The sequence below is a fragment of the Cherax quadricarinatus genome, chromosome 1 (genome assembly GCF_038502225.1).
Source record: "Cherax quadricarinatus isolate ZL_2023a chromosome 1, ASM3850222v1, whole genome shotgun sequence".
NCBI lineage: Eukaryota > Metazoa > Arthropoda > Malacostraca > Decapoda > Parastacidae > Cherax > Cherax quadricarinatus.
This window is the reverse complement of record NC_091292.1, coordinates 55,129,849-55,157,598: the sequence shown is the minus strand read 5'-3', so window position 1 is coordinate 55,157,598 and position 27,750 is coordinate 55,129,849. Positions and strand designations below refer to the sequence as shown.

Sequence of the window (27,750 nt, the reverse complement as noted above, 5' to 3'; positions counted from 1 at the left end):
CCCCCACACAGTCCAGCTCATGCACCACAACCCAGCTGATCAAGAGATGACTTGAGGAACATATCAAATTTCCTGTTGAAGAAAGCCAGAGGTTTCTGGGTTAATCCTCTAGTGCATGATGGTGGGCGTTAAAAAATCGAGAAAGTTGTGGAACTCCATATAGATCAAAAACTGTAGAAGCCAGTATCAGGTGCCTTGAATGTTCTACGGAAGATGAGTCTGGATACTGGAGTTATCCCACAGTCATTAAAATCACTGACAGCCCCACCTCACAAAAGTGGCAGTAAAGCAAACTGACCCCACTCCGCAAAGGTGGCAGTAAAGTAAACTGACATAGCCCCACTCCACAAAGATGACAGTAAAGCAAGAGTGCTAATCACATTAAATCTCAACAGTTGCACAAACCAGGACAGCATGGGTGTAGAACATGTCGTTTCTGCCTCTCGCAGTTACTTGACGATTACAACATGGTCTTGGGTGCAGTGGAAACAAAACGTGGCAGAAGTTTTACATGGTGTAATAGCCCAGAAACTGCGAACAAAAGGAGTAACTGGGAAAGTGGGCAGATGGATATTTAATTTTTCAATTAAATTTTCACGAATTTTCATGTATTTGCCCTGTTTTCTTTCAAATTCTCATTTCCGACATAGCGACATACATCGTAGCACCGTATCATCTCTTGTTGACGATACTAGAATCGGTACGAGTGTCTCGTCCATTGAGGACATAGCAAACCTACAAGCTTATGTAAACAAAGACTTTCAGTGGGCACTGACAATAATGTACATTGAGGACAAGTTGAGTTACTCTGTTATAGAAAGACTGGGGAAATAAAGACGTTTAAAGTCTCTTGATCTGTATTCTTTGGAACGTACTCCTAAGCGAGAAAAATACATTATAATCTACACTTGAAAATTTTTAGAAGAACTAGTCCCAACTCTGCACAGGAGGCTTGGTAGACGGTGCAAAATACCCACGGTGAAAAGCAGGGGTACAGTGAGTACACTAAGGGTAAACCTCAATAAGTATTTAGGACCAAGACTTTTCAGTGTCTTCCCTCCATTCATAAGGGAAATTACCAGCAGACTCGTGGCTGTCTTCAAGAGAGAAATGGACAAGTTCCTCAAGTTGGTTCCTGATCAGCCGGTCTGTGGTGCTTACACTGAACTTCGTGCAGTTAGTCCCAGCAGCCTGGCTAATAAGGCCATCCACCGGGAGTCCAGGTCTGGGACCGGGCTACATAGCCTTGACCCCTGGAACACTCTCGAGATTGATTACAGGTATATCTGTTACCCTTCATGTACTAATCTTCCATAGAGGAGCAACTGAGACTTGACCTCTCATTGATGAAGGGAAGGGGTGTGGCAGGGAAGGGGAGGGGAAGAGATGGAAAGTGTTCAGAAAGGTGAGAGAATATGAACTCACTTGTGGACGCGAGAGGGATTGACATGGGAATTACCTTTTGTATTGTTGTAGTCTGATATATTGTAATTTTCAGGGAGGTGGAGGAAGTACCTGAATCGAAGGTAATGCCTGGAGTGGAGAGAGAGAGAGAGAGAGAGAGAGAGAATAAAGGAGTCACTGAGAGAGTGTAAATAAATAGAAGTTAGAAACAAAATACACAAATCAACTGATGGTTTAAAAGATGAGGCCAGGAGTCTAAACGCTTGTCTTCTGTGTGTTTGGTGAACACACACACACACACACACACACACACACACACACACACACACACACACACACACACACACACACACACACACACACACACACACGATTTAAGGAAGTATTCACAGTGGAGAGAGGAAGGACTCTGGGAAGACAGGACAGAGGGGGACACCAACACGGAATACACCAACAAGTGCTGGATGACATACACACAACTGAGAAGGAGGTGAAGAAGCTAAGTGACCTTGATACCTCAAAGGCAATGGGACCAGACACCTCCCCGTGGGTCCTTAGAGAGAGTAGAAATGTTGTGTGTCCCATTAACCACAATCTATAACACATCTCTTGAAACTGGGTAACTACCTGAGGTATGGAAGACGGCAAATGTAGTTCCCATTTTTAAAAAAGGAGACAGAAAAGAGGCACTAAACTACAGACCAGTGTCATTTACGTGTATAGTATGCAAAGTCATGGAGATTATCAGGAGCAGAGTGGTGGGGCACCTGGAATGGAACAAAAGTATAAATGACAACCAGCACGGTTTCATGGAAGGCAAACCCTGTGTCACAAACCTTCTGGAGTTTTATGATAAAGTAACAGAAGTAAGAGACGAGAGAGAGAAGTGGGTTGATTGCATCTTCTTGGACTGCAAGAAGGCCTTCGACACAGTTCCTCACAAGAGATTAGTGCAGAAACTAGAGGATCAGCTGCGTATAACGGGGGAGGCAACAGCGAGTCATGGTACGTGATGGGGTATCACAGTGGGCACCTGTGACGAGCAGGGTCCCACAGGGGTCGGTCCTAGAACCAGTGCTATTTTTGGTATATGTGAATGACATGATGGAAGGGATAGACTCAGAGATGTCCCTGTTCGCAGATGATGTAAAATTAATGAGGAGAAATAAATCAGATGAGGATCAGGCAGGACTTCAAAGAGACCTGGACAGGCTGGACACCTGGTCCAGCAACTGGATTCTCGAATTCAACCCTACCAAATGTAAAGTCATGAAGATCGGGGAAGGGCAAAGAAGACCGCAGACAGAGTATAGGCTAGGTGGCCAACGACTGCGATCTTCGATCAAGGATCGTGAGTATAACACCGAACACGTCTCCGGAAGCACACATCAACCAGATAACTGCTGCACCATGTGGGTGCCTGGCAAACCTGAGATTAGCATTCCGATACCTAAGTAAGGAATCTCTCAAGACACTGTACACCGTGTACGTCAGGCCCATACTGGAGTGTGCAGCACCTGTTTGGAACCCGCACCAGGTCAAGCACGTTAAGAAATTAGAGAAAGTGCAAAGGTTTGCGACAAGGTTAGTTCCAGAGCTAAGGGATATGTCTTATGAAGAAAGGTTGAGGAAAATCAGCCTGACGACACTGGAGGACAGGAGGGATAGGGGAGACATGATAACGACATACAAAATACTGCGTGGAATGGACAAGGTGGACAGAGACAAGATGTACTAGTAAGGGGACACAAAAATAAGGGGTCACTCTTGGAAATTGAAGACTCAGATGAGCCACAGGGATGTTAGGAAGCGTTTTTTCAGTCATAGAGTGGTCAAGAAGTGGAACAGTCTGGCGAGCGATGTAGTGGAGGCAGGAACCATACATAGCTTGAAGACGAGGTATGATAAAGCTCATGGAGCAGGGAGAGAGAGAAAACCTAGTAGCATTCAATGAAGAGGCGGGGCCAGGAGCTGAGTCTCGACCCCTGCAACTACAATTAGGTGAGTACGTTCAATGGGAGAGAGAACTGGCAGGAAAACCAGTAAAAGAAATGGACTATATGACAACAAAATGCGATGAGGCAGAGGAGAGGTTTGTTCCCAATGGAAACAGAAATAATGGGAAGACCAGAACGAGTCCTTGGTTCACCCAAATGTGTAGGGAGGCAAAAACTAGGTGCACTAGAGAATGGAAAAGGTGCAGAAGAAACAGGACCCAGGAGCCAGAAACGAATATGCACAGATAAGAAGGGAGGCTCAGTGACAACACGAAAATGACATAGCATCGAAAGTCAAGTCTGACCCGAAGCTGTTGTATAGCCACATCAGGAGGAAAACAACAGTCAAGGACCAGGTAATCAGGCTGAGGAAGGATGATGGGGAGTTCACAAGAAACGACCAAGAGGTATGTGAGAAGCTCAACGTGAGATTTAAAGAAGTATTTACAGTGGAAACAGGTAGGACTCTAGGAATTCAGAGCAGGGAGGTACACCAACAAGTGCTGGATGAGGTACACATAACCGAGGAGGAGGTAAAGATGCTGCTATGTGAACTTGATACCTCAAAGGCGGTGAAACCAGACATCTCTCTGTGGGTCTTTAGAGAGGGAGCAGAGATGCTGTGTGTGCCACTAACAAAGATTTTCAACACATCCATTGAAACTGGGCAACTACCTGAAGTATGGAAGATGGCAAATGTAGTCCCAATTTTTTAAAAAGGAGACAGATATGAGGCATTAAACTACAGACCTGTGTCACTAATGTGTATAGTATGCAAAGTCGTAGAGAAAGGCATCAGGAAGAGAGTGGTGGTGCACCTGGAAAGAAACAAGCATATAATCGACAACCAGCACGGTTTCAGGGAAGGAAAATCCTGTGTCGCAAACCTACTGGAGTTTTGTGACAAGGTGACAGTAGACAAGAGAGGGGTGGATAGACTGCATTTTCTTGGACTGCAAGAAGGCCTTCGACACAGTTCCTCACAAGAGGTTAATGCAGAAGTTAGAGAATCAAGCACACATAACAAGAGAGGCACTGCAATGGATCAGGGAATATCTGACAGGGAGGCAACAACGAGTCATGGTACGTGACGAGATGTCAGAGTAGGCGCCTGTGACAAGCAGGGTTCCACAGGGGTCAGTCCTAGGACCTGTGCTGTATTTGGTATATGTGAATGACATAACGGAAGGGATAGACTCAGAAGTGTCCCTGTTTGCAGATGACATGAAGTTAATGAGGAGAATCAAATCGGTCGAGGATCAGGCAGGACTACAAAGAGACCTGGACAGGCTACAAGCTTGGTCCAACAACTGACTCCTGGAATTTAACTCTGCCAAATGCGAAGTCATGAAGATTGGGGAAGGGCAAAGAAGACCGCAGACACAGTATAGGGCAAAGAAGACCGCAGACACAGTATAGTCTAAGTGGCCAAAGACTGCAAACCTTACTAAAGAAAAAAGATCTTGGGGTGAATATAACACCGAGCACATATCCTGAGGCGCACATCAATCAGATAACTGTTGCAGCATATGGGCGCCTGGCAAACCTAAGGATAGCGTTCCGATACCTCAGTAAGGAATCGTTCAAGACTCTGTACAGCTTATACGTCGGGCCCATACTGGAGTACGCAGCACCAGTTAGGAATCCACACCTGGTGAAACATGTCAAGAAATTAGAGAAAGTGCAAAGGTTTGCAACAAGACTAGTCCCAGAGCTAATGGGATTGTCCTACGAAGAAAGGTTAAGGGAAATTGGGCTAACGACACTGGAGGACAGGAGAGTCAGGGGAGACATGATAACGGCATATAAAATACTGCGCGGAATAGACAAGGTGGACAAAGACAGGATGTTCCAGAGAGGGGACGCCGAAAGAAGGGGTCACAATTGGAAGTTGAAAACTCAGACGAGTCAAAGGGATGCTTGGAAGTATTTCTTCAGTCATAGAGTTGTCAGGCCGTGGAATAGCCTAGAAAGTGACGTAGTGGAGGCGGGAACCATACATAGTTTTAATGATGAGGTTTGATAAAGCTCATGGAGCAGGGAGAGAGAGGACCCAGTAGCAACCAGTGAAGATGTGGGGCCAAGAGTTATGAATCGAACCCTGCAGCCATAAATACGTGAGTACAAATAGGTGAAAACACACACACACACACACACACACACACACACACACACACACACACACACACACACACACACACACACACACACGGGTCAGGTCACATACACCCCCTCCCCCCGTCCTGCACCACACACTGACATACTTACCTCATACACATCTCTGCTCAACAAAGCTGGTAATATGGCGCAAAATGACCAGCTGCAGATGGTGTTCCAACAGACGGTATCAAGGGTCAACTCTCCCGCCGCAAAGAACAAAAAAGTTAGACTACAAAAAAATAAAGATTCCAGCTTGTTTTTGTGTTCAGAAAGTTGTGGAATATATAGTGTGTGAGGTACACTGAGTGTTGTGTTGAGGAAGTGTTGAACACTGTGTGAGATACACTGAGTGTTGTGTGTTAAGTGAGCAAGTGTTGAACATTGTGTGAGGTACACTGAGTGTTGTGTTAAGTGAGCAAGTGTTGAACATTGTGTGAGATACACTGAGTGTTGTGTGTTAAGTGAGCAAGTGTTGAACATTGTGTGAGGTACACTGAGTGTTGTGTGTTAAGTGAGCAAGTGTTGAACATTGTCTGAGGTACACTGAGTGTTGTGTTAAGTGAACAAGTGTTGAACACTGTGTGAGGTACACTGAGTGTTGTGTGTTAAGTGAGCAAGTGTTGAACATTGTGTGAGGTACACTGAGTGTTGTGTGTTAAGTGAGCAAGTGTTGAACATTGTGTGAGGTACACTGAGTGTTGTGTTAAGTGAGCAAGTGTTGAACATTGTGTGAGGTACACTGAGTGTTGTGTGTTAAGTGAGCAAGTGTTGAACATTGTGTGAGGTACACTGAGTGTTGTGTGTTAAGTGAGCAAGTGTTGAACACTGTGTGAGGTACACTGAGTGTTGTGTGTTAAGTGAGCAAGTGTTGAACACTGTGTGAGGTACACTGAGTGTTTTTCTGTGAGTTGTTTTCGTGTTCACGATTCCTCGTTTTGCTTGTTTTCCTTCTTGCTGCTTGGTAGTTGTAGATGAATGGTTCAGAGAACCGACACGTTGATATATTAGACACATGTGCAACTCCTGGGTATCTTTATTGAGGAAACGTTTAGCCACACAGTGGCTTCATCAGTCCATACAAAGGAGAAACGTAAAGAACAGGAGGAGAATGAGGTAATCAGTCCCTCAACTTTGAGTCGATGTGATCAGTCCATCAATCTTGGTAGTTGTGACATCTTTGTTTGACATCAGAGAGGCTGTGTTTACTCAACGATGTTCGTATATAGTCTTCACCTTATTCTCTACTCCCAACACTACACTATCCTCCCCACACATTACACTCTCTTCCCCACACACTACACTATTTACCTAATTGCACTGTCCTCCCCATATACTACATTATCCTCCCCCACACACTACGTTGTCCTCCTGACATATATTATCCTCCCCACACTACACTAGCCTCCCCACACACTACACTGTCCTCCCACACAGTACACTATCCTCCTCACATACATTATCCTCCACACACTATGCTCGCCACACATTACACTACCCTCCCCCACACACTACACTGTTCTCCCCACATACATTATCCTCCCCACACAACACTATCCTCCCCACTGACTGCACTATCCTCACTCACTACACTATCCTTCCCACACACTACAATATCCTCCCCACACACTACGCTATCCTTTCCACCTGCATGTATTACCATTTTTATCTCCTCCCGTTTATTCTATAAACACACACACACACACACACACACACACAGTAGCGATCAGTGAAGAGGCGGGGCCAGGAGCTCGGATCTGCAACTCAACCAACGTTTACACACATTCATATACACACATAACACACACATACACATACACACACACACACACACAAACACACACACACACACACACACACACACACGCACACACACACACACACACGCACACATTAACATTTCTTCCCCTCCATGAGAACTTTTTCTTATTCCCACAAAAAGTTCTTATTCCTACCCTCCAAAAAAAAAAAAAATTCTCTCCTTGTCCTTCCCACATTTTCTTTGCTGTCGTCTCCTCCTGCGAGTGGGTTCATCATTTCCACACTGCTTCCTTAGTCCTCATCTCCCAGATATCATTTCCAAAACACTATTTAACCCACAGTGATGAGCGGTGCTTCAGTGTCTTACAATACTCTACACTGACAGTATTGTAATACAGTGTCTAGCAGTGCTTCAGTGTCTTACAATACTCTACACTGACAGTATTGTAATACAGTGTCTAGCAGTGCTTCAGTGTCTTACAGTACTAGCTGCTTTAACTGTGCTCTCTGTGGTGCCATCTGCTACCTGATAATCTGTAATGCCATCCGACATCTGTAGTGCCATTTATTATATCATTATCATCATATCATCATCATCATCATCATCATCATCATCATCATCATCATCATCATCATCATCATCATCATCATCATCATCATCATCATCATCATCATCATTATCATCATCTTATTAAAACATTAAAAAAAATTCAGTTTTTCTTCTTTAACTTAGATTAAATTATGTTAGGTTTTCTTAGTTTATGTTGGACTATGTTAAGTTATGTTAGGTCATGTTACATTATGTTAAGTTATGTTAGGTCATGTTACATTATGTTAGATGATGTTAGGTCATGTTACATTATGTTAGATGATGTTAGGTCATGTTACATTATGTTAGGTTATGTTAGGTCATGTTACATTATGTTAGATGATGTTAGGTCATGTTACATTATGTTAGGTTATGTTAGGTCATGTTACATTATGTTAGGTTATGTTAGGTCATGTTACATTATGTTAAGTTATGTTAGGTCATGTTACATTATGTTAAGTTATGTTAGGTCATGTTACATTATGTTAAGTTATGTTAGGTCATGTTACATTATGTTAGATGATGTTAGGTCATGTTACATTATGTTAGATGATGTTAGGTCATGTTACATTATGTTAGGTTATGTTAGGTCATGTTACATTATGTTAGGTTATGTTAGGTCATGTTACATTATGTTAGGTCATATTACATTAGGTTATGTTAGGTCATGTTACATTATGTTAGATGATGTTAGGTCATGTTACATTATGTTAGATGATGTTAGGTCATGTTACATTATGTTAGATGATGTTAGGTCATGTTACATTATGTTAGATGATGTTAGGTCATGTTACATTATGTTAGATGATGTTAGGTCATGTTACATTATGTTACATGATGTTAGGTCATGTTACATTATGTTACATGATGTTAGGTCATGTTACATTATGTTACATGATGTTAGGTCATGTTACATTATGTTACATGATGTTAGGTCATGTTACATTATGTTACATGATGTTAGGTCATGTTACATTATGTTAGATGATGTTAGGTCATATTACATTATGTTAGATGATGTTAGGTCATGTTACATTATGTTAGGTTATGTTAGGTCATGTTACATTATGCTAGATGATGTTACGTCATGTTACATTATGTTAGGTTATGTTAGGTCATGTTACATTATGTTAGGTTATGTTAGGTCATGTTACATTATGTTAGGTTATGTTAGGTCATGTTACATTATGTTAGGTCATATTACATTAGGTTATGTTAGGTCATGTTACATTATGTTAGATGATGTTAGGCCATGTTAGATTATGTAAGGTTATGTTAGGTCATGTTGCATTATGTTAGGCTATGTTAGGTCATGTTACATTATGTTAGATGATGTTAGGTCATGTTAGATTTTGTTAGGTTATGTTAGGTCATGTTACATTATGTTAGGTTATGTTAGGTCATGTTGCATTATGTTAGGTTATGTTAGGTCATGTTGCATTATGTTAGGTTATGTTAGGTCATGTTACATTATGTTAGGTTATGTTAGGTCATGTTGCATTATGTTAGGTCATGTTACATTATGCTAAGTTATGTTAGGTCATGTTACATTATGTTAGATTATGTTAGGTCATGATACATTATGTTAGGTCATGTTACATTATGTTAGGTCATGTTACATTATGTTAGGTCATATTACATTATGTTAGGTCATGTTACATTATGTTAGGTCATGTTACATTATGTTAGGTCATGTTACATTATGTTAGGTCATGTTACATTATGTTAGCTCATGTTACATTATGTTAGCTCATGTTACATTATGTTAGCTCATGTTACATTATGTTAGGTCATGTTACATTATGTTAGGTTATGTTACATTATGTTAGCTCATGTTACATTATGTTAGCTCATGTTACATTATGTTAGGTCATGTTACATTATGTTAACTCATGTTACATTATGTTAGCTCATGTTACATTATGTTAGGCCATGTTACATTATGTTAGGTCATGTTACATTATGTTAGCTCATGTTACATTATGTTAGGCCATGTTACATTATGTTAGGTCATGTTACATTATGTTAGGCCATGTTACATTATGTTAGGTCATGTTACATTATGTTAGGTCATGTTACATTATGTTAGAGTATGTTAGGTGATGTAGGTTATGTATTAATGTTGACAGAATTACCTACAATATGATAGGTAACGGGACACAAGTGCTACTAATATGACATTTTACTGTCGCAATGTTTCGCTCTCCAGGCTTGACAAAGCTCCTGGAGAGCGAAAAGTTGCCACAATAAAATGTTGCATTAGCTGTACTTGTGTCCTTTTACCTAACACGATGTAGCTTATGTTAGATTTTGTTCGACTATGTTTGATTATGTTAGATTATATTAGATTACATTAGGTGATGTAGGTTAGATTATCTTACGTTATGTAAGTTATGTAGGTTATGTTATGTAGCCTGGTTGACCAGGCAAGCACCAGACGAGCCTGGATTAAGGCCGGGCTCTAGTGGAAAAACTCTCGAAACTCGTCAGTGATATATCAAAGGCAGAGGTAGATTATGTTATGTAGGTTATTTAGGTTATTTTATGTAGGTTATGTTAGTTATCTTAAATTATATGTTATGTTAGATTAAATAAAGCTGGGTTAGGTTTGTGGTACGGTTTGGTTTGGTTGGAAGAAGATGGGTTGGGTTAGATTGGCCTAGGTTGGGCTGGGTTGGGTTAGGTTAGCCTATGTTGGGTTGGGTTAGGATAGGTTCAGTGAACCTTCAGCAGCATTTGCTGAATCACAGAAAAACAAAAATAAATGACAATATATCTGGCAACGAGGATGAACCAGGAAGCAGGGAACCCAGGAAGCAGGGAACCCAGGAAGCAGGGAACCCAGGAAGCAGGGAACCCAGGAAGCAGGGAACCCAGGAAGCAGGGAACCCAGGAAGCAGGGAACCCAGGAAGCAGGGAACCCAGGAAGCAGGGAATCCAGGAAGCAGGGAACCCAGGAAGCAGGGAATCCAGGAAGCAGGGAACCCAGGAAGCAGGGAACCCAGGAAGCAGGGAACCCAGGAAGCAGGGAACCCAGGAAGCAGAGAACCCAGGAAGCAGGGAACCCAGGAAGCAGGGAACCCAGGAAGCAGGGAACCCAGGAAGCAGGGAACCCAGGAAGCAGGGAACCCAGGAAGCAGGGAACCCAGGAAGCAGGGAACCCAGGAAGCAGGGAACCCAGGAAGCAGGGAACCCAGGAAGCAGGGAACCCAGGAAGCAGGGAACCCAGGAAGCAGGGAACCCAGGAAGCAGGGAACCCAGGAAGCAGGGAACCCAGGAAGCAGGGAATCCAGGAAGCAGGGAACCCAGGAAGCAGGGAACCCAGGAAGCAGGGAACCCAGGAAGCAGGGAACCCAGGAAGCAGAGAACCCAAAAAGCAGGGAACCCAGGAAGCAGGGAACCCAGGAAGCAGGGAACCCAGGAAGCAGGGAACCCAGGAAGCAGGGAACCCAGGAAGCAGGGAACCCAGGAAGCAGGGAACCCAGGAAGCAGGGAACCCAGGAAGCAGGGAACCCAGGAAGCAGGGAACCCAGGAAGCAGGGAACCCAGGAAGCAGGGAACCCAGGAAGCAGGGAACCCAGGAAGCAGGGAACCCAGGAAGCAGGGAACCCAGGAAGCAGGGAACCCAGGAAGCAGGGAACCCAGGAAGCAGGGAACCCAGGAAGCAGGGAACCCAGGAAGCAGGGAACCCAGGAAGCAGGGAACCCAGGAAGCAGGGAACCCAGGAAGCAGGGAACCCAGGAAGCAGGGAACCCAGGAAGCAGGGAACCCAGGAAGCAGGGAACCCAGGAAGCAGGGAACCCAGGAAGCAGGGAACCCAGGAAGCAGGGAACCCAGGAAGCAGGGAACCCCAGGAAAGCAGGGAACCCAGGAAGCAGGGAACCCAGGAAACAGGGAACCCAGGAAGCAGGGAACCCAGGAAGCAGGGAACCCAGGAAGCAGGGAACCCAGGAAGCAGGGAACCCAGGAAGCAGGGAACCCAGGAAGCAGGGAACCCAGGAAGCAGGGAACCCAGGAAGCAGGGAACCCAGGAAGCAGGGAACCCAGGAAGCAGAGAACCCAGGAAGCAGGGAACCCAGGAAGCAGGGAACCCAGGAATCAGGGAACCCAGGAAGCAGGGAACACAGGAAGCAGGGAACACAGGAAGCAGGGAACCCAGGAAGCAGGGAACCCAGAAAACAGGGAACCCCAGGGAACCCAGGAAGCAGGGAACCCAGGAAGCAGGGAACCCAGGAAGCAGGGAACCCAGGAAGCAGGGAACCCAGGAAGCAGGGAACCCAGGAAGCAGGGAACCCAGGAAGCAGGGAACCCAGGAAGCAGGGAACCCAGGAAGCAGGGAATCCAGGAAGCAGGGAATCCAGGAAGCAGGGAACCCAGGAAGCAGGGAACCCAGGAAGCAGGGAACCCAGGAAGCAGGGAACCCAGGAAGCAGGGAATCCAGGAAGCAGGGAACCCAGGAAGCAGGGAACCCAGGAAGCAGGGGATCCTGGAAGCAGGGAACCCCAGGGAACCCAGGAAGCAGGGGAAGCAGGGAATCCAGGAAGCAGGGAACCCAGGAAGCAGGGAACCCAGGAAGCAGGGGGAAGCAGGGAACCCAGGAAGCAGGGAACCCTGGAAGCAGGAAGAAGAGAACCCAGGAACCCAGGAAGCAGGGAACCCAGGAAGCAGGGAACCCAGGAAGCAGGGAACCCAGGAAGCAGGGAACCCAGGAAGCAGGGAACCCAGGAAGTAGGGAAGCCCAGGAAGCAGGGAACCCAGGAAGCAGGGAACCCAGGAAGCAGGGAACCCAGGAAGCAGGGAACCCAGGAAGCAGGGAATCCAGGAAGCAGGGAACCAGGAAGCAGGAAAGAAGAGGGAACCCAGGAAGCAGGGAACCCAGGAAGCAGGGAACCCAGGAAGAAGAGAACCCTGGAAGCAGGGAACCCAGGAAGCAGGGAACCCAGGAAGCAGGGAACCCAGGAAGCAGGGAACCCAGGAAGCAGGGAACCCAGGAAGCAGGGAACCCAGGAAGCAGGGAATCCAGGAAGCAGGGAACCCAGGAAGCAGGGAACCCAGGAAGCAGGGAACCCAGGAAGCAGAGAACCCAGAAAGCAGGGAACCCAGGAAGCAGGGAACCCAGGAAGCAGGGAACCCAGGAAGAAGAGAACCCAGGAAGCAGGGAACCCAGGAAGCAGGGAACCCAGGAAGCAGGGAACCCAGGAAGCAGGGAACCCAGGAAGCAGGGAACACAGGAAGCAGGGAACCCAGAAAACAGGGAACCCAGGAAGCAGGGAACCCAGAAAACAGGGAACCCAGGAAGCAGGGAACCCAGGAAACAGGGAACCCAGGAACCAGGGAACCCAGGAAACGGAATCGAGGAACCAGGGAACCCAGGAACCAGGGAACCCAGGAGCCAGGGAACCCAGGAACCAGGGAACCCAGGAAACAGGGAACCCAGGAAACAGGGAACCCAGGAACCAGGAAACCAGGGAACCCAGGAACCAGGGAACCCATGAACCAGGGAACCCAGGAACCAAGGAACCCAGGAAACAAGGAACCCAGGAAGCAGGGAACCCAGGAACCAGGGAACCCAGGAACCAGGGAACCCAGGTACCAGGGAACCCAGGAACCATGGAACCCAGGAACCAGGGAATCCATGAACCAGGGAACACAGAAACCAGGGATCACAGGAACCAGGGAACACAGAAACCAGGGATCACAGGAACCAGGGAACACAGAAACCAAGGAACATGGAAACCAGGGAACCCAGGAATCAGGGAATCCATGAACCAGGGAACACAGAAACCAGGGATCACAGGAACCAAGGAACACAGAAACCAAGGAACATGGAAACCAGGGAACCAGGGAACCCAGGTACCAGGGAACCATGGAACCCAGAAACCAGGGAATCCATGAACCAGGGAACACAGAAACCAGGGAACACAGGAACCAGGGAACACAGAAACCAAGGAACATGGAAACCAGGGAACCCAGGAATCAGGGAATCCATGAATCAGGGAGCCCAGGAATCAGGGAACAGAGGAACCAGGGAACCCAGGAACCAGGGAACACATGAACCAGGGAACACAGGAACCAGGGAACACAGGAACCAGGGAATTCAAGAAACAAGGAACACAGGAATCAGGGAACACATAAACCAGGGAACCCAGGAATCAGGGAATCCATGAATCAGGGAACACAGAAACCAGGGAACCCAGGAATCAGGGAATCCATGAACCAGGGAACACAGAAACCAGGGACCCAGGAATCAGGGAACACAGGAACCAGGGAACACAGGAACCAGGGAACACAGAAACCAGGGAACACAGAAACCAGGGAACACATGAACCAGGGAACACAGGAACCAAGGAACACGGGAATCAGGGAGCCCAGGAACACAGAAACCAGGGAACACAGGAACCATGGAACACAGGAACCATGGAACACAGGAACCAGGGAACACAGGAAACAGAAAACACAGGAACCAGGGAACACAGGAACCAGGGAACACAGGAACCATGGAATACAGGAACCAGGGAACACAGGAACCAAGGAACACATGAACTAGGGAACACAGGAACCATGAAACACAGGAACACGGGAATCAGGTAACCCAGGAAACAGGAACACAAGAACCAGGGAACATAGGAACCAGGGAACACAGGAACCAGGGAACACATGAACTAGGGAACACAGGAACCAAGGAACACAGGAACACGGGAATCAGGGAACCCAGGAACACAGAAACCAGGGAACACAGGAACCATAGAACACAGGAACCAGGGAACACAGGAAACAGGGAACACAGGAACCAGGGAACACAGGAAACAGGGAACACAGGAACCAGGGAACACAGGAACCAGGGAATACAGGAAACACAGGAAACAGGGAACCCAAGAACCAGGGAACAGGAACCAGGGAACACAGGAACCAGGGAACACAGGAAACAGGGAACACAGGAAACAGGGAACCCAAGAACCAGGGAACAGGAAAAAGGGAACACAGGAACCAGGGAACACACGAATCAGGGAACACAGGAACCAGGGAACACAGGAACCAGGGAACACAGGAAAAAGGGAACACAGGAACCAGGGAACACAGGAACCAAGGAACACGGAAACCAGGGAACACAGAAACCAAGGAACACAGAAACCAGGTAACCCAGGAATCAGGGAATCCATGAACCAGGGAACACAGAAACCAGAAAACACAGGAACCAACGAACACAGGAACCAGGGAACCCAGGAACCAGGGAACCCAGGAACTAGGGAACCCGGGAACCAGGGAACCCGGGAATCAGAGAACCAAGGAAACCATGGAAATGGTATAAAATACGGACAAGTTGAAGATTAAGACACAGGTGCAGCAGTTGGGTGTCTTTATTGATGAAACGTTTCGCCTACACAGTAAACTTCGTCAAATACAAAGAAAGCAGTAAAAATTAAATGAAGATGATGTAATCAGTCAGTCAACCTCGGAGGAAAGTTATTTGAGGTGGTCAGTCCCTCAGCCTGGAGGAAAGTTATTTGAGGTGGTCAGTCCCTCAGCCTGGAGGAAAGTTATTTGAGGTGGTCAGTCCCTCAGCCTGGAGGAAAGTTATTTGAGGTGGTCAGTCCCTCAGCCTGGAGGAAAGTTATTTGAGGTGGTCAGTCCCTCAGCCTGGAGGAAAGTTATTTGAGGTGGTCAGTCCCTCAGTCTGGAGGAAAGTTATTTGAGGTGGTCAGTCCCTCAGCCTGGAGGAAAGTTATTTGAGCTGGTCAGCCCCTCAGCCTGGAGGAAAGTTATTTGAGGTGGTCAGCCCCTCAGCCTGGAGGAAAGTTATTTGAGGTGGTCAGCCCCTCAGCCTGGAGGAAAGTTATTTGAGGTGGTCAGCCCCTCAGCCTGGAGGAAAGTTATTTGAGGTGGTCAGCCCCTCAGCCTGGAGAAGAGTATTTGAGGTGGTCAGCCCCTCAGCCTGGAGGAAAGTTATTTGAGGTGGTCAGCCCCTCAGCCTGGAGGAAAGTTATTTGAGGTGGTCAGCCCCTCAGCCTGGAGAAAAGTTATTTGAGGTGGTCAGCCCCTCAGCCTGGAGAAAAGTTATTTGAGGTGGTCAGCCCCTCAGCCTGGAGGAAAGTTATTTGAGGTGGTCAGCCCCTCAGCCTGGAGAAAAGTTATTTGAGGTGGTCAGCCCCTCAGCCTGGAGAAAAGTTATTTGAGGTGGTCAGCCCCTCAGCCTGGAGAAAAGTTATTTGAGGTGGTCAGCCCCTCAGCCTGGAGAAGAGTATTTGAGGTGGTCAGCCCCTCAGCCTGGAGGAAAGTTATTTGAGGTGGTCAGCCCCTCAGCCTGGAGGAAAGTTATTTGAGGTGGTCAGTCCCTCAGCCTGGAGGAAAGTTATTTGAGGTGGTCAACCCCTCAGCCTGTAGAAGAGTATTTGAGGTGGTCAGCCCCTCAGCCTGGAGGAAAGTTATTTGAGGTGGTCAGCCCCTCAGCCTGTAGAAGAGTATTTGAGGTGGTCAGCCCCTCAGCCTGGAGGAAAGTTATTTGAGGTGGTCAGCCCCTCAGCCTGGAGGAAAGTTATTTGAGGTGGTCAGCCCCTCAGCCTGGAGAAGAGTATTTGAGGTGGTCAGCCCCTCAGCCTGGAGAAGAGTTAAGCTCCATAGTCTGGAACTGTGTGAATGCTTATTGACCACTGTTTGAGGACGACTCCAGTCTCCCTCCCTGAGTTACTTCTGTTGCTTTTGTCTTGTATGTTATCATGTATTTGCTGTGGCAGTTTTTATGTGTTGCTGTGGCAGTTATCATGTGTTGCTGTGGCAGTTATCATGTGTTGCTGTGGCAGTTATCATGTGTTGCTGTGGCAGTTATCATGTGTTATTGTGACAGTTTATCGTGTGTTACTATGACACTTATTATGTATTGATATGGTAATCATGTACTGCTGTGGCAGTTATCATGTGCTGCTGTTGTAGTTATGTGTTGCTGTGGCAGTTATCATGTGCTGCTGTTGTAGTTATGTGTTGCTGTGGCAGTTATCATGTGTTGCTGTCGTAATCATGTACTGCTGTGGTAATCATGTACTGCTGTGGTAATCATGTACTGCTGTGGTAATCATGTACTGCTGTGGTAGTTATCATGTTTTGGTGTCGTAATCATGTACTGCTGTGGTAATCATGTACTGCTGTGGTAGTTATCATGTTTTGGTGTCGTAATCATGTACTGCTGTGGTAATCATGTACTGCTGTGGTAATCATGTACTGCTGTGGTAGTTATCATGTGTTGCTGTGGCAATTATCATGCGTTTCTGTGGCAGTTACCATGTGCTGCTGCGGCAGTTAGTATGCGTTTTTGTGGTAAAGTGTTGTTGTGGCAGTTATGTGTTGCTGTGGAAGTGTCATGTGCTGCTGTGGCAGTTATATGTTTCTGAGGTAGTTATGTGTTGCTGTGACAGTTAGGTGTTGTTGTGGCAGTTATCTTGTATTGTGACAGTTAATATGTGTTGCTGTGACGGTTATGTGCTGTTGTGAGAATTATCATGTGCTGTGGCAGTTATCATGTGTTACTGTGAAAGTTATCATGTGTTGCTGTGACACTTAACATATGCTGCTGTGAGAGTTATCATGTGTTGCTGTGGCAGTTATCATGTGTTGCTGTGGCAGTTATCATGTGTTGCTGTGGCAGTTATGTGCTGCTGTGGCAGTTATGTGTTGCTGTGGCAGTTATCATGTGTTGCTGTGGCAGTTATCATGTGTTGCTGTGGCAGTTATCATGTGTTGCTATGACAGTTATGTGCTGCTGTGGCAGTTATGTGTTGCTGTGGCAATTATCATGTGTTGCTGTGGCAGTTATCATGTGTTGCTATGACAGTTATGTGTTGCTGTGGCAGTTATGTGTTGCTGTGGCAGTTATCATGTGTTAATGTGGTAGTTATGTGTTGCTGTGACAGTTAATAAGTGTTATGACAGTTATGATCTGTTGCTGTAACAGTTATCATGTGTTGCTGTGACAGTTATCACGTGCTGCTGTGACAGTTATCACGTGCTGCTGTGACAGTCATCATGTGCTAATGTGGCAGTTGTGTTGCTGTGACAGTTATTATGTGTTGCTGTGGCAGTTATGTGGGTGTAAGTATGATGTGGTAGTCTTGGTGGTATTCTCTAGTGGGACACTGAAGTAAGTGTTGTAGTCTTGGTGGTATTCTCCAGTGGGACACTGAAGTAAGTGTTGTAGTCTTGGTGGTATTCTCCAGTGGGAGAAGTAAGACTAAGATTTATTCAAGTAAATTGATGTTTTCCTGGGAACTTGAGGACTGTGATGGGTTTATTCGGAAAAGCCCTGCGCGGCGGCTTACTGAAAATGGCAAGTTGTTTATGTAGTGGGAGTCCCATAATGTGTAGTGGGGGGGGAGGAGGAACACTACCTACACAAGACACACACACACACACACACACACACACACACACAAGTACGCACAAGTGTGTGTGTACTCACCTAGTTGTACTCACCTAGTTGAGGTTGCAGGGGTCGAGTCCTAGCTCCTGGCCCCGCCTTTTCACTGGTCGCTACTAGGTCACTCTCCCTGAACCGTGAGCTTTATCATGCCTCTGCTTAAAGCTATGTATGGATCCTGCCTCCACTACATCGCTTCCCAAACTATTCCATTTCCTGACTACTCTGTGGCTGAAGAAATACTTCCTAACATCCCTGTTATTCATCTGTGTCTTCAACTTCCAACTGTGTCCCCTTGTTGCTGTGTCCCATCTCTGGAACATCCTGTCTTTGTCCACCTTATCAGTTCCTCTCAGTATTGTGTATGTCGTTATCATGTCCCCCCTATATCTCCTGTCCTCCAGTGTCGTCAGGTTGATTTCCCTTAACCTCCCCTCGTAGCTCTGGGACTAGTCTTGTTGCAAACCTTTGCACTTTCTCAAGTTTCTTTACGTGCTTGGCTAGGTGTGGGTTCCAAACTGGTGCCGCATACTCCAATATGGTCCTAACGTACACGGTGTACAGGGTCCTGAACGATTCCTTATTAAGATGTCGGAATGCTGTTCTGAGGTTTGCTAGGCGCCCATATGCTACAGCAGTTATTTGGTTGATGTGCGCTTCAGGAGATGTGCCTGGTGTTGTACTCACCCCAAGATCTTTTTCCTTGAGCGAGGTTTGTAGTCTCTGGCCCCCTAGACTGTACTCCGTCTGCGGTCTTCTTTGCCCTTCCCCAATCTTCATGACTTTGCACTTGGTGGGGTTGAACTCCAGGAGCAAATTACTGGACCAGGTCTGCAGCCTGTCCAGATCCCTTTGTAGTTCTGCCAGGTCTCCGATCGAATGAATTCTTCTCATCAACTTCACGTCATCTGCAAATAGGGAAAATTCGGAGTCTACTCCTTCCGTCATGTCGTTCACAAATACGAGAAACAGCACTGGTCCTAGGACTGACCCCTGTGGGACCCCGCTGGTCACAGGCGCCCACTCTGACACCTCGCTACGTACCATGACTCGCTGCTGTCTTCCTGACAAGTATTCCCTGATCCATTGTAGTGCCTTCCCTGTTATCCCTGCTTGGTCCTCCAGTTTTTGCAATAATCTCTTGTGTGGAACTGTGTCAAACGCCTTCTTGCAGTCCAAGAAAATGCAATCCAACCCCCCCTCTCTCTCTCTCTCTTGTCTTACTGCTGTCACCATGTCATAGAACTCCAGTAGGTTTGTGACACAGGATTTCCCGTCCCTGAAACCATGTTGGCTGCTGTTGACGAGATCCTTTCTAGGTGCTCCATCACTCTTCTGATAATCTCCATGACTTTGCATACTATACATGTCAGTGACACTGGTCTGTAGTTTAGTGCTTCACGTCTGTCTCTTTTTTTAAAGGTGTGTGTGTGTGTGTGTGTGTGTGTGTGTGTGTGTGTGTGTGTGTGTGTGTGTGTGTGTGTGTGTGTGTGTGTGTGTGTGTGTGTGTGTAATTATACAATAAATTCAGAGACAGACTAATTATAGTATGTTTCCCATTGTTTATATTTAATTTGCCATTTTAAACAATTAACGGAATCCGTGAAGCACGAGTCCTGGTCTGGGAGCGGGACAGTTGTATTGGTCTGGGAGCGGGACAGTTGTATTGGTCTGGGAGCAGGACAGTTGTATTGGTCTGGGAGCGGGACAGTTGTATTGGTCTGGGAGCGGGACAGTTGTATTGGTCTGGGAGCAGGACAGTTGTATTTATCCGGGAGCGGTACAGTTGTATTGGTCTGGGAGCGGGACAGTTGTATTGGTCTGGGAGCGGGACAGTTGTATTGGTCTGGGAGCGGGACAGTTGTATTGGTCTGGGAGCGGGACAGTCGTATTGGTCTGGGAGCGGTACAGTTGTATTGGTCTGGGAGTGGGACAGTTGTATTGGTCTGGGAGCGGTACAGTCGTATTGGTCTGGGAGCGGGACAGTTGTATTGGTCTGGGAGCGGTACAGTTGTATTGGTCTGGGAGCGGTACAGTCGTATTGGTCTGGGAGCGGTACAGTTGTATTGGTCTGGGAGCGGTACAGTTGTATTGGTCTGGGAGTGGGACAGTTGTATTGGTCTGGGAGCGGTACAGTCGTATTGGTCTGGGAGCGGGACAGTCGTATTGGTCTGGGAGCGGTACAGTCGTATTGGTCTGGGAGCGGGACAGTCGTATTGGTCTGGGAGCGGGACAGTCGTATTGGTCTGGGAGCGGGACAGTCGTATTGGTCTGGGAGTGGGACAGTCGTATTGGTCTGGGAGCGGTACAGGTACAGTACAGTTGTATTGGTCTGGGTATTGGTCTGGGTGCGGGTATGTCGTATTGGTCTGGGAGCGGGACAGTCGTATTGGTCTGGGAGCGGTACAGTCGTATTGGTCTGGGAGTGGGACAGTCGTATTGGTCTGGGAGCGGGACAGTTGTATTGGTCTGGGAGTGGGACAGTCGTATTGGTCTGGGAGCGGGACAGTGGTATTGGTCTGGGAGCGGGACAGTGGTATTGGTCTGGGAGCGGGACAGTGGTATTGGTCTGGGAGTGGGACAGTGGTATTGGTCTGGGAGCGGGACAGTCGTATTGGTCTGGGAGCGGGACAGTGGTATTGGTCTGGGAGCGGGACAGTCGTATTGGTCTGGGAGCGGGACAGTGGTATTGGTCTGGGAGCGGGACAGTGGTATTGGTCTGGGAGCGGGACAGTTGTATTGGTCTGGGAGTGGGACAGTGGTATTGGTCTGGGAGTGGGACAGTTGTATTGGTCTGGGAGCGGTACAGTCGTATTGGTCTGGGAGCGGGACAGTTGTATTGGTCTGGGAGTGGGACAGTTGTATTGGTCTGGGAGCGGGACAGTTGTATTGGTCTGGGAGCGGGACAGTCGTATTGGTCTGGGAGCGGGACAGTCGTATTGGTCTGGGAGCGGGACAGTGGTATTGGTCTGGGAGCGGGACAGTCGTATTGGTCTGGGAGCGGGACAGTTGTATTGGTCTGGGAGCGGGACAGTCGTATTGGTCTGGGAGCGGGACAGTCGTATTGGTCTGGGAGCGGGACAGTCGTATTGGTCTGGGAGCGGGACAGTGGCACTGGCTTAACGTCTCCCATTATGAATATAATATAAATACTTGTTTCTGGTTTGCAGGTACGTTTGCCGAAGCCCTCGCCGCTCTCAAGTCCCGAACAGGTAAACTATGTTATTCTTTCTTTATGGTTCATTTACTCCATGTATGGTGGTGGGTTCCTGCAGGAGCTGCCTGATCAACCAGCTTGTGATGCCGGGCCACCGGCAGCAACAACCCGGTTGATCAGGCAGCCGCCAGAGAAGTCTGGCATCATGCCGGGCTGTGAGAGTACAAGGACTGGGGAGAGAGGTCAAAGGTGTCACAGGTGATAGTTACGAGATCACGTCTAGGTGCGAGGTGTCCATGATGCTGGGACATGAAGAGATGAAAGGGAGAAAGGAGGTAAAGGGGCGAGAAAGGGAAGGCAGAAGGTAGGGAAAATAAAAAGAGGGAGAGAGAGAGACAGGGTCACAGACAAACGTCGTTCCCATAAGACACTAGTGCAACATTTGTTTTCTTTCAGTTTAGTATAGAAAAGAACGTTGAAAGACGAGGAGTTTGAGGTAATCAGTCCCTCTCTATTAGACTGAAGAAGCCACTGGCTGGCAAGACGTTTCCACAGATTCCCAAATGTCGCACAAGTGTCTCATTCTTCATCTTGTCGGTTTTCTAAACTACTTACATCATACGTAGGTACCATAGCCTGATTGATCAGAAAGTGACTTAACGAACCTATCAAGTCCCCCATTGGAGATACCCCGGGTTGTGTTGATCATTATCCGTGATCATTATCCGTGATCATTATCCGTGATCATTATCCGTGCAATCAGTGTGCCGTTGCTTTTCATTACAATTTAATTTTGTGATAAATGGTTCTGAAAACCGACAAATTGAAGAATTGAGACACTTATGTAACATCTGGGAATCTTTATGGAAGAAACGTTTCGCCACACAGTGGCTTCATCAGTCCAATACAAAGTAGAAATGGGTAAGTAGAGGAGGAGTTTGAGGTAATCAGTCCCTCAGCCTGGAATCGATGTGTTCAGTCCATCACTAAGAGCTAAACCTACAAGGGTGCTTTTCAAGATTTTGATAATGTGGATCGTCAGTGCTATGACTGTTTTCCTATCATCCTGTGAAGTGAGGGGATGAATGTGAGAGAGAGAGAGAGAGAGAGAGAGAGAGAGAGAGAGAGAGAGAGAGAGAGAGAGAGAGAGAGAGAGAGAGAGAGAGAGAGAGAGAGAGAGAGAGAGAGAGAGAGAGAGAGAGAGAGAAATTTTTATAAGTTGGTAAGTCTTTGTCCCTAGACAGGAGAGTTTTCCTTAGAACAGAGTAGCAGTATTGACCAGGGGCTATTTATCTGCCAGCCGCCAGGCATATCAGCGTTAATGAAGCGCTTTGGCCAATCTCATCTCATCTTACTAACTTTCCCCCGGCGCGAACCAATCAGAAGAAGCGTAGCATCGGGCGTCGGCGATGGGGCAGCGGTGCCGTGTAGAGCGTGCGAGGTTGCTTATCAGAAGTGGCTTTTACATTATTCTTGAAAACTGCGGGTTATATTTTGAAATGTTGAGTGATAGAAAGATGAGTGATGTATAGAGAGAGAGAGAGAAAGAGAGAGAAAGAGAGAGAGAGAGAGAGAGAGAGAGAGAGAGAGATACGGGAGGGCGGAAGTAACCCTTGTAGCAGTCATGAGTCACGTTATTACACCCAGCATCCACTCATCTCTCTCTCTCTCTCTCAGATAAGATGCTACCTACCATTGGTAGTATTGTCTTCTCTGGGTGTTTCTAGATCTTCGGAGACAGTACCTAACGATGGGCTAGCTCCAGCATCGGTAAATAGGATCATGAAGGTGCAGAGTACCTCCACTAAAAAGCAGGGACACAGCGCGTACACTAAGAAAGAACTCGATGAGTGTCAGAGGTCCCCGACTCTTCATCGCGATCCCTTCGTACTTAAGGGAAGTTACCAACAAACCTCCAGCTGTCTACAGGAGGATGAGTTCCTCAAACCAGTGCCTGATCAGCCAGGCTGTGGTTCGTACGTTGGACTGCGTGCGGCTAGCAGTAACAGCCTGGTTGTTCAGGCCTTGATCCTCCAGGAGGTCTGTTCTGGGACCGGACCTCGAGGGCGTTGACCCCCGGGAAATGTCCTTCAAGTGTATATAAGCGTAAAATATGTTCTTGTTATCAGTGGTATTGGTATGTAGTGTGTGTGTGTGTGTACTCACCTAGTTGTACTCACCTAGTTGAGGTTGCAGGGGTCGAGTCCAAGCTCCTGGCCCCGCCTCTTCACTGGTCGCTACTAGGTCACTCTCCCTGAGCCGTGAGCTTTATCGTACCTCTGCTTAAAGCTATGTATGGATCCTGCCTCCACTACATCACTTCCCAAACTATTCCACTTACTGACTACTCTGTGGCTGAAGAAATACTTCCTAACATCCCTGTGATTCATCTGCGTCTTCAACTTCCAACTGTGTCCCCTTGTTACTGTGTCCAATCTCTGGAACATCCTGTCTTTGTCCACCTTGTCAATTCCTCTCAGTATTTTGTATGTCGTTATCATGTCCCCCCTATCTCTCCTGTCCTCCAGTGTCGTCAGGTTGATTTCCCTTAACCTCTCCTCGTAGGACATACCTCTTAGCTCTGGGACTAGTCTTGTTGCAAACCTTTGCACTTTCTCTAGTTTCTTTACGTGCTTGGCTAGGTGTGGGTTCCAAACTGGTGCCGCATACTCCAATATGGGCCTAACGTACACGGTGTACAGGGTCCTGAATGACTCCTTATTAAGATGTCGGAATGCTGTTCTGAGGTTTGCTAGGCGCCCATATGCTGCAGCAGTTATTTGGTTGATGTGAGCTTCAGGAGATGTGCCTGGTGTTATACTCACCCCAAGATCTTTTTCCTTGAGTGAGGTTTGTAGTCTCTGGCCCCGTAGACTGGACTCCGTCTGCGGTCTTCTTTGCCCTTCCCCAATCTTCATGACTTTGCACTTGGTGGGATTGAACTCCAGGAGCCAATTGCTGGACCAGGTCTGCAGCCTGTCCAGATCCCTTTGTAGTTCTGCCTGGTCTTCGATCGAGTGAATTCTTCTCATCAACTTCACGTCATCTGCAAACAGGGACACCTCAGTGTCTATTCCTTCCGTCATGTCGTTCACAAATACCAGAAACAGCACTGGTCCTAGGACTGACCCCTGTGGGACCCCGCTGGTCACAGGTGCCCACTCTGACACCTCGCCACGTACCATGACTCGCTGCTGTCTTCCTGACAAGTATTCCCTGATCCATTGTAGTGCCTTCCCTGTTATCCCTGCTTGGTCAACCAGTTTTTGCACCAATCTCTTGTGTGGAACTGTGTCAAACGCCTTTTTGCAGTCCAAGAATATGCAATCCACCCACCCCTCTCTCTCTTGTCTTACTGCTGTCACCATGTCATAGAACTCCAGTAGGTTTGTGACACAGGATTTCCCGTCCCTGAAACCATGTTGGCTGCTGTTGATGAGATCGTTCATTTCTAGGTGTTCCACCACTCTTCTCCTGATAATCTTCTCCATGATTTTTCATACTATACATGTCAGTGACACTTGTCTGTAGTTTAATGCTTCATGTCTGTCTCCTTTTTTAAAGATTGGGACTACATTTGCTGTCTTCCATGCCTCAGGCAATCTCCCTGTTTCGATAGATGTATTGAATATTGTTGTTAGGGGTACACATAGCGCCTCTGCTCCCTCTCTCAATACCCAAGGGGAGATGTTATCTGGCGTGTGTGTGTGTGTGTGCGTGTGTGTGTGTGTGTGTGTGTGTGTTTTCGTGTGTTTGCGTGTGTTTGCGTGTGTTTGCGTGTGTGTTTGCGTGTGTGTGCGTGTGTGTGTTTGCGTGTGTGTGTGTGTGTGTGTACCTCATGGTGCCTCGTTTTCAATAACCTGTTCATCATATATATATATATATATATATATATATATATATATATATATATATATATATATATATATATATATATATATATATATATATATATATAATTAAGTCCTTTCTAGAATTTTCTCTTATACTTTTAAAGATATATATTTTTTTCATTTATGTTACTGTAAAAATTAATAATTTTGTACCAACAGAACCTTAGAAAACTTACCTAACGTTATAAGAAGCGCAATTTATTTTAGCCTAATCCAACTAAACATATTTTATATAAGTTTACAGTAATTTTATAATGAACAAACACAATGAAATATATTTTTTTTTCGTTAGATTCAGAATGAATTTTGCGAAATTATTGTATACACAAATTTTCACTTGCCCTATATGGCAAGATGAGCGTTGCTATTAAAGCCAAGATCGCAAGTTTTACTTATTCGGTACGATATTATATATATGTATATGTGAGTGATAAATGGTTTAAAACCGACAAGTTGAAGATTGAGACACTTAACATATGGGAATCTCATCCTCTCCTTAACCTTTCTGCTTTGTGTTGGACTGATGAAGCCACTGTGTGGCGAAAATTGTGTATGCAATAATTTCGCCAAAATCATTCTGAACCTAACGAAAAAAATATATTTCACTGTTTGTTTAGTATTAAATTATTGTAAACAAATTTAAAATATATTTAGTTGGGTTAGGCTAAAATATATTGCGCTTGTTATAATAAGGTTAGGTAAGTTTTCTAAGATTCTTTTGGTGCAAAATTAAAAATTTTTACATTAGCATTAATGAAAAAAATATATCTTTAAACGTATAAAACAAAATTTCAGAAAGGACTTAATTTTAAATGAGTTCTTGCTAATTGACCAGTTTTACATATTCGGCACGACATATATATATATATATATATATATATATATATATATATATATATATATATATATATATATATATATATATATATATATAAACAGTATAAACACTCACATACCCTGAATGATTTAAATTACGTATGCATGTTGCGTGGGACGTGAGTACAATATATGACTAGACGCCGGCAGATGATAATTGTTTTTGTATGAGACAAGAACAATTTACCTCACCATCACCATTACCATCAGCAGTAGCAGCAACGGTAATAGCATTAACAACAGCATCAGCAGAGCTGTAGCATGATAAGTATCAGCAACAACAGAAGTAGTAGAAGTATCAGCAACAACAGCAGTAGTAGAAGTATCAGCAACAACAGCAGTAGTAGAAGTATCAGCAACAACAGCAGTAGTAGAAGTATCAGCAACAGCAGCAGTGTAGGCCTGCTAGCAGGTGATTAGTAGTGGTGGGTGGCCAAGTCGCAGCATCTATTGATCAGCATCCCACCTCCCTCCCATTACCCTTCTCACCTCCCTCCCATCACCCATCCCACCTCCCTCCCATTATCCCCGCCGCGCCTGTCCCCGTTCTCTGCTGGTTTCTCCTAATGACCACGTGACTCGTTAGCCACCCTTAATGGGTAATTAGCTTCACTCTTTTGGTGGTAGGAAGGGTTCACATATCCATTACTGAGGATGGCACGATGGATGAAAAGTGTGTATAAGTCAAATGGATGTACTGAAGAGGACCTCAGTGTGAGGAACAAACATATATTTAACATATTTTTAATTTTTTATGTATGTTCCTTTGTTTAATTAACCAGTGTTTTAACACTAACTGTTCTCTCTCTCTCTCTTTCTCTCAATATATATATATATATATATATATATATATATATATATATATATATATATATATATATATATATATATATATTATATATAATACACACATGCACAAGCGGGCCCCGCTTTACATTATTATTATTATTATAATCAAGGGGGAAGCGCTAAACCCATAGGATTATACAGCGCCTGGGGGAGGGGATGTGGAAGGCATTCAGGCTTAATTCGGGGAACTGGAGCACAGATCTAATTCCCTAAATCAAGAGCCCCTCACCAACATCAAGGAACCTTCGATGAGGGGCCCCGCTTTACAGCGTTTCATTAATGCAGCGGTTTTCAATGATACCCATTCTTCATTTATTCAGATTTCTTAAAATAAATATATTCACCACTCGCTATAAGCTAAGGAGAAAAAAATATTTTAAGGTGAGTAATGTGTGCTGGAAATGAATTTTTTTATGCCTAACTCTACTGCTGACTTAATATATGAGAGTGTAAACATGTTACCAGGCTCTAATATGAGTGTAAACATGTTACCATGCTCTAATATGAGAGTGTAAACATGTTACCAGGCTCTAATATGAGAGTGTAAACATGTTACCAGGCTCTAATATGAGAGTGTAAATATGTTACCATGCTCTAATATGAGAGTGTAAACATGTTACCAGGCTCTAATATAAGAGTGTAAACATGTTACCATGCTCTAA

At 45.8% G+C, this 27,750-nt stretch overlaps 1 protein-coding gene across 6 annotated transcripts in view; it reads left to right on the top strand.

Moving 5' to 3' along the window:
- The window catches only part of LOC128688333 (POU domain protein 2-like), a 291,631-nt gene that overhangs the window by 146,372 nt on the left and 117,509 nt on the right, over positions 1-27,750 (top strand). For 4 of the 6 annotated variants that reach the window (XM_070082344.1, XM_070082319.1, XM_070082310.1 and 1 more), the window contains exon 3: positions 21,484-21,525. The exons of the other annotated variants lie outside the window; for them this stretch is intronic. In XM_070082344.1, the coding sequence (XP_069938445.1) occupies positions 21,484-21,525 (42 nt within the window). The remainder of the gene's footprint in view (positions 1-21,483; positions 21,526-27,750) is intronic. 6 annotated transcript variants of the gene reach the window in all.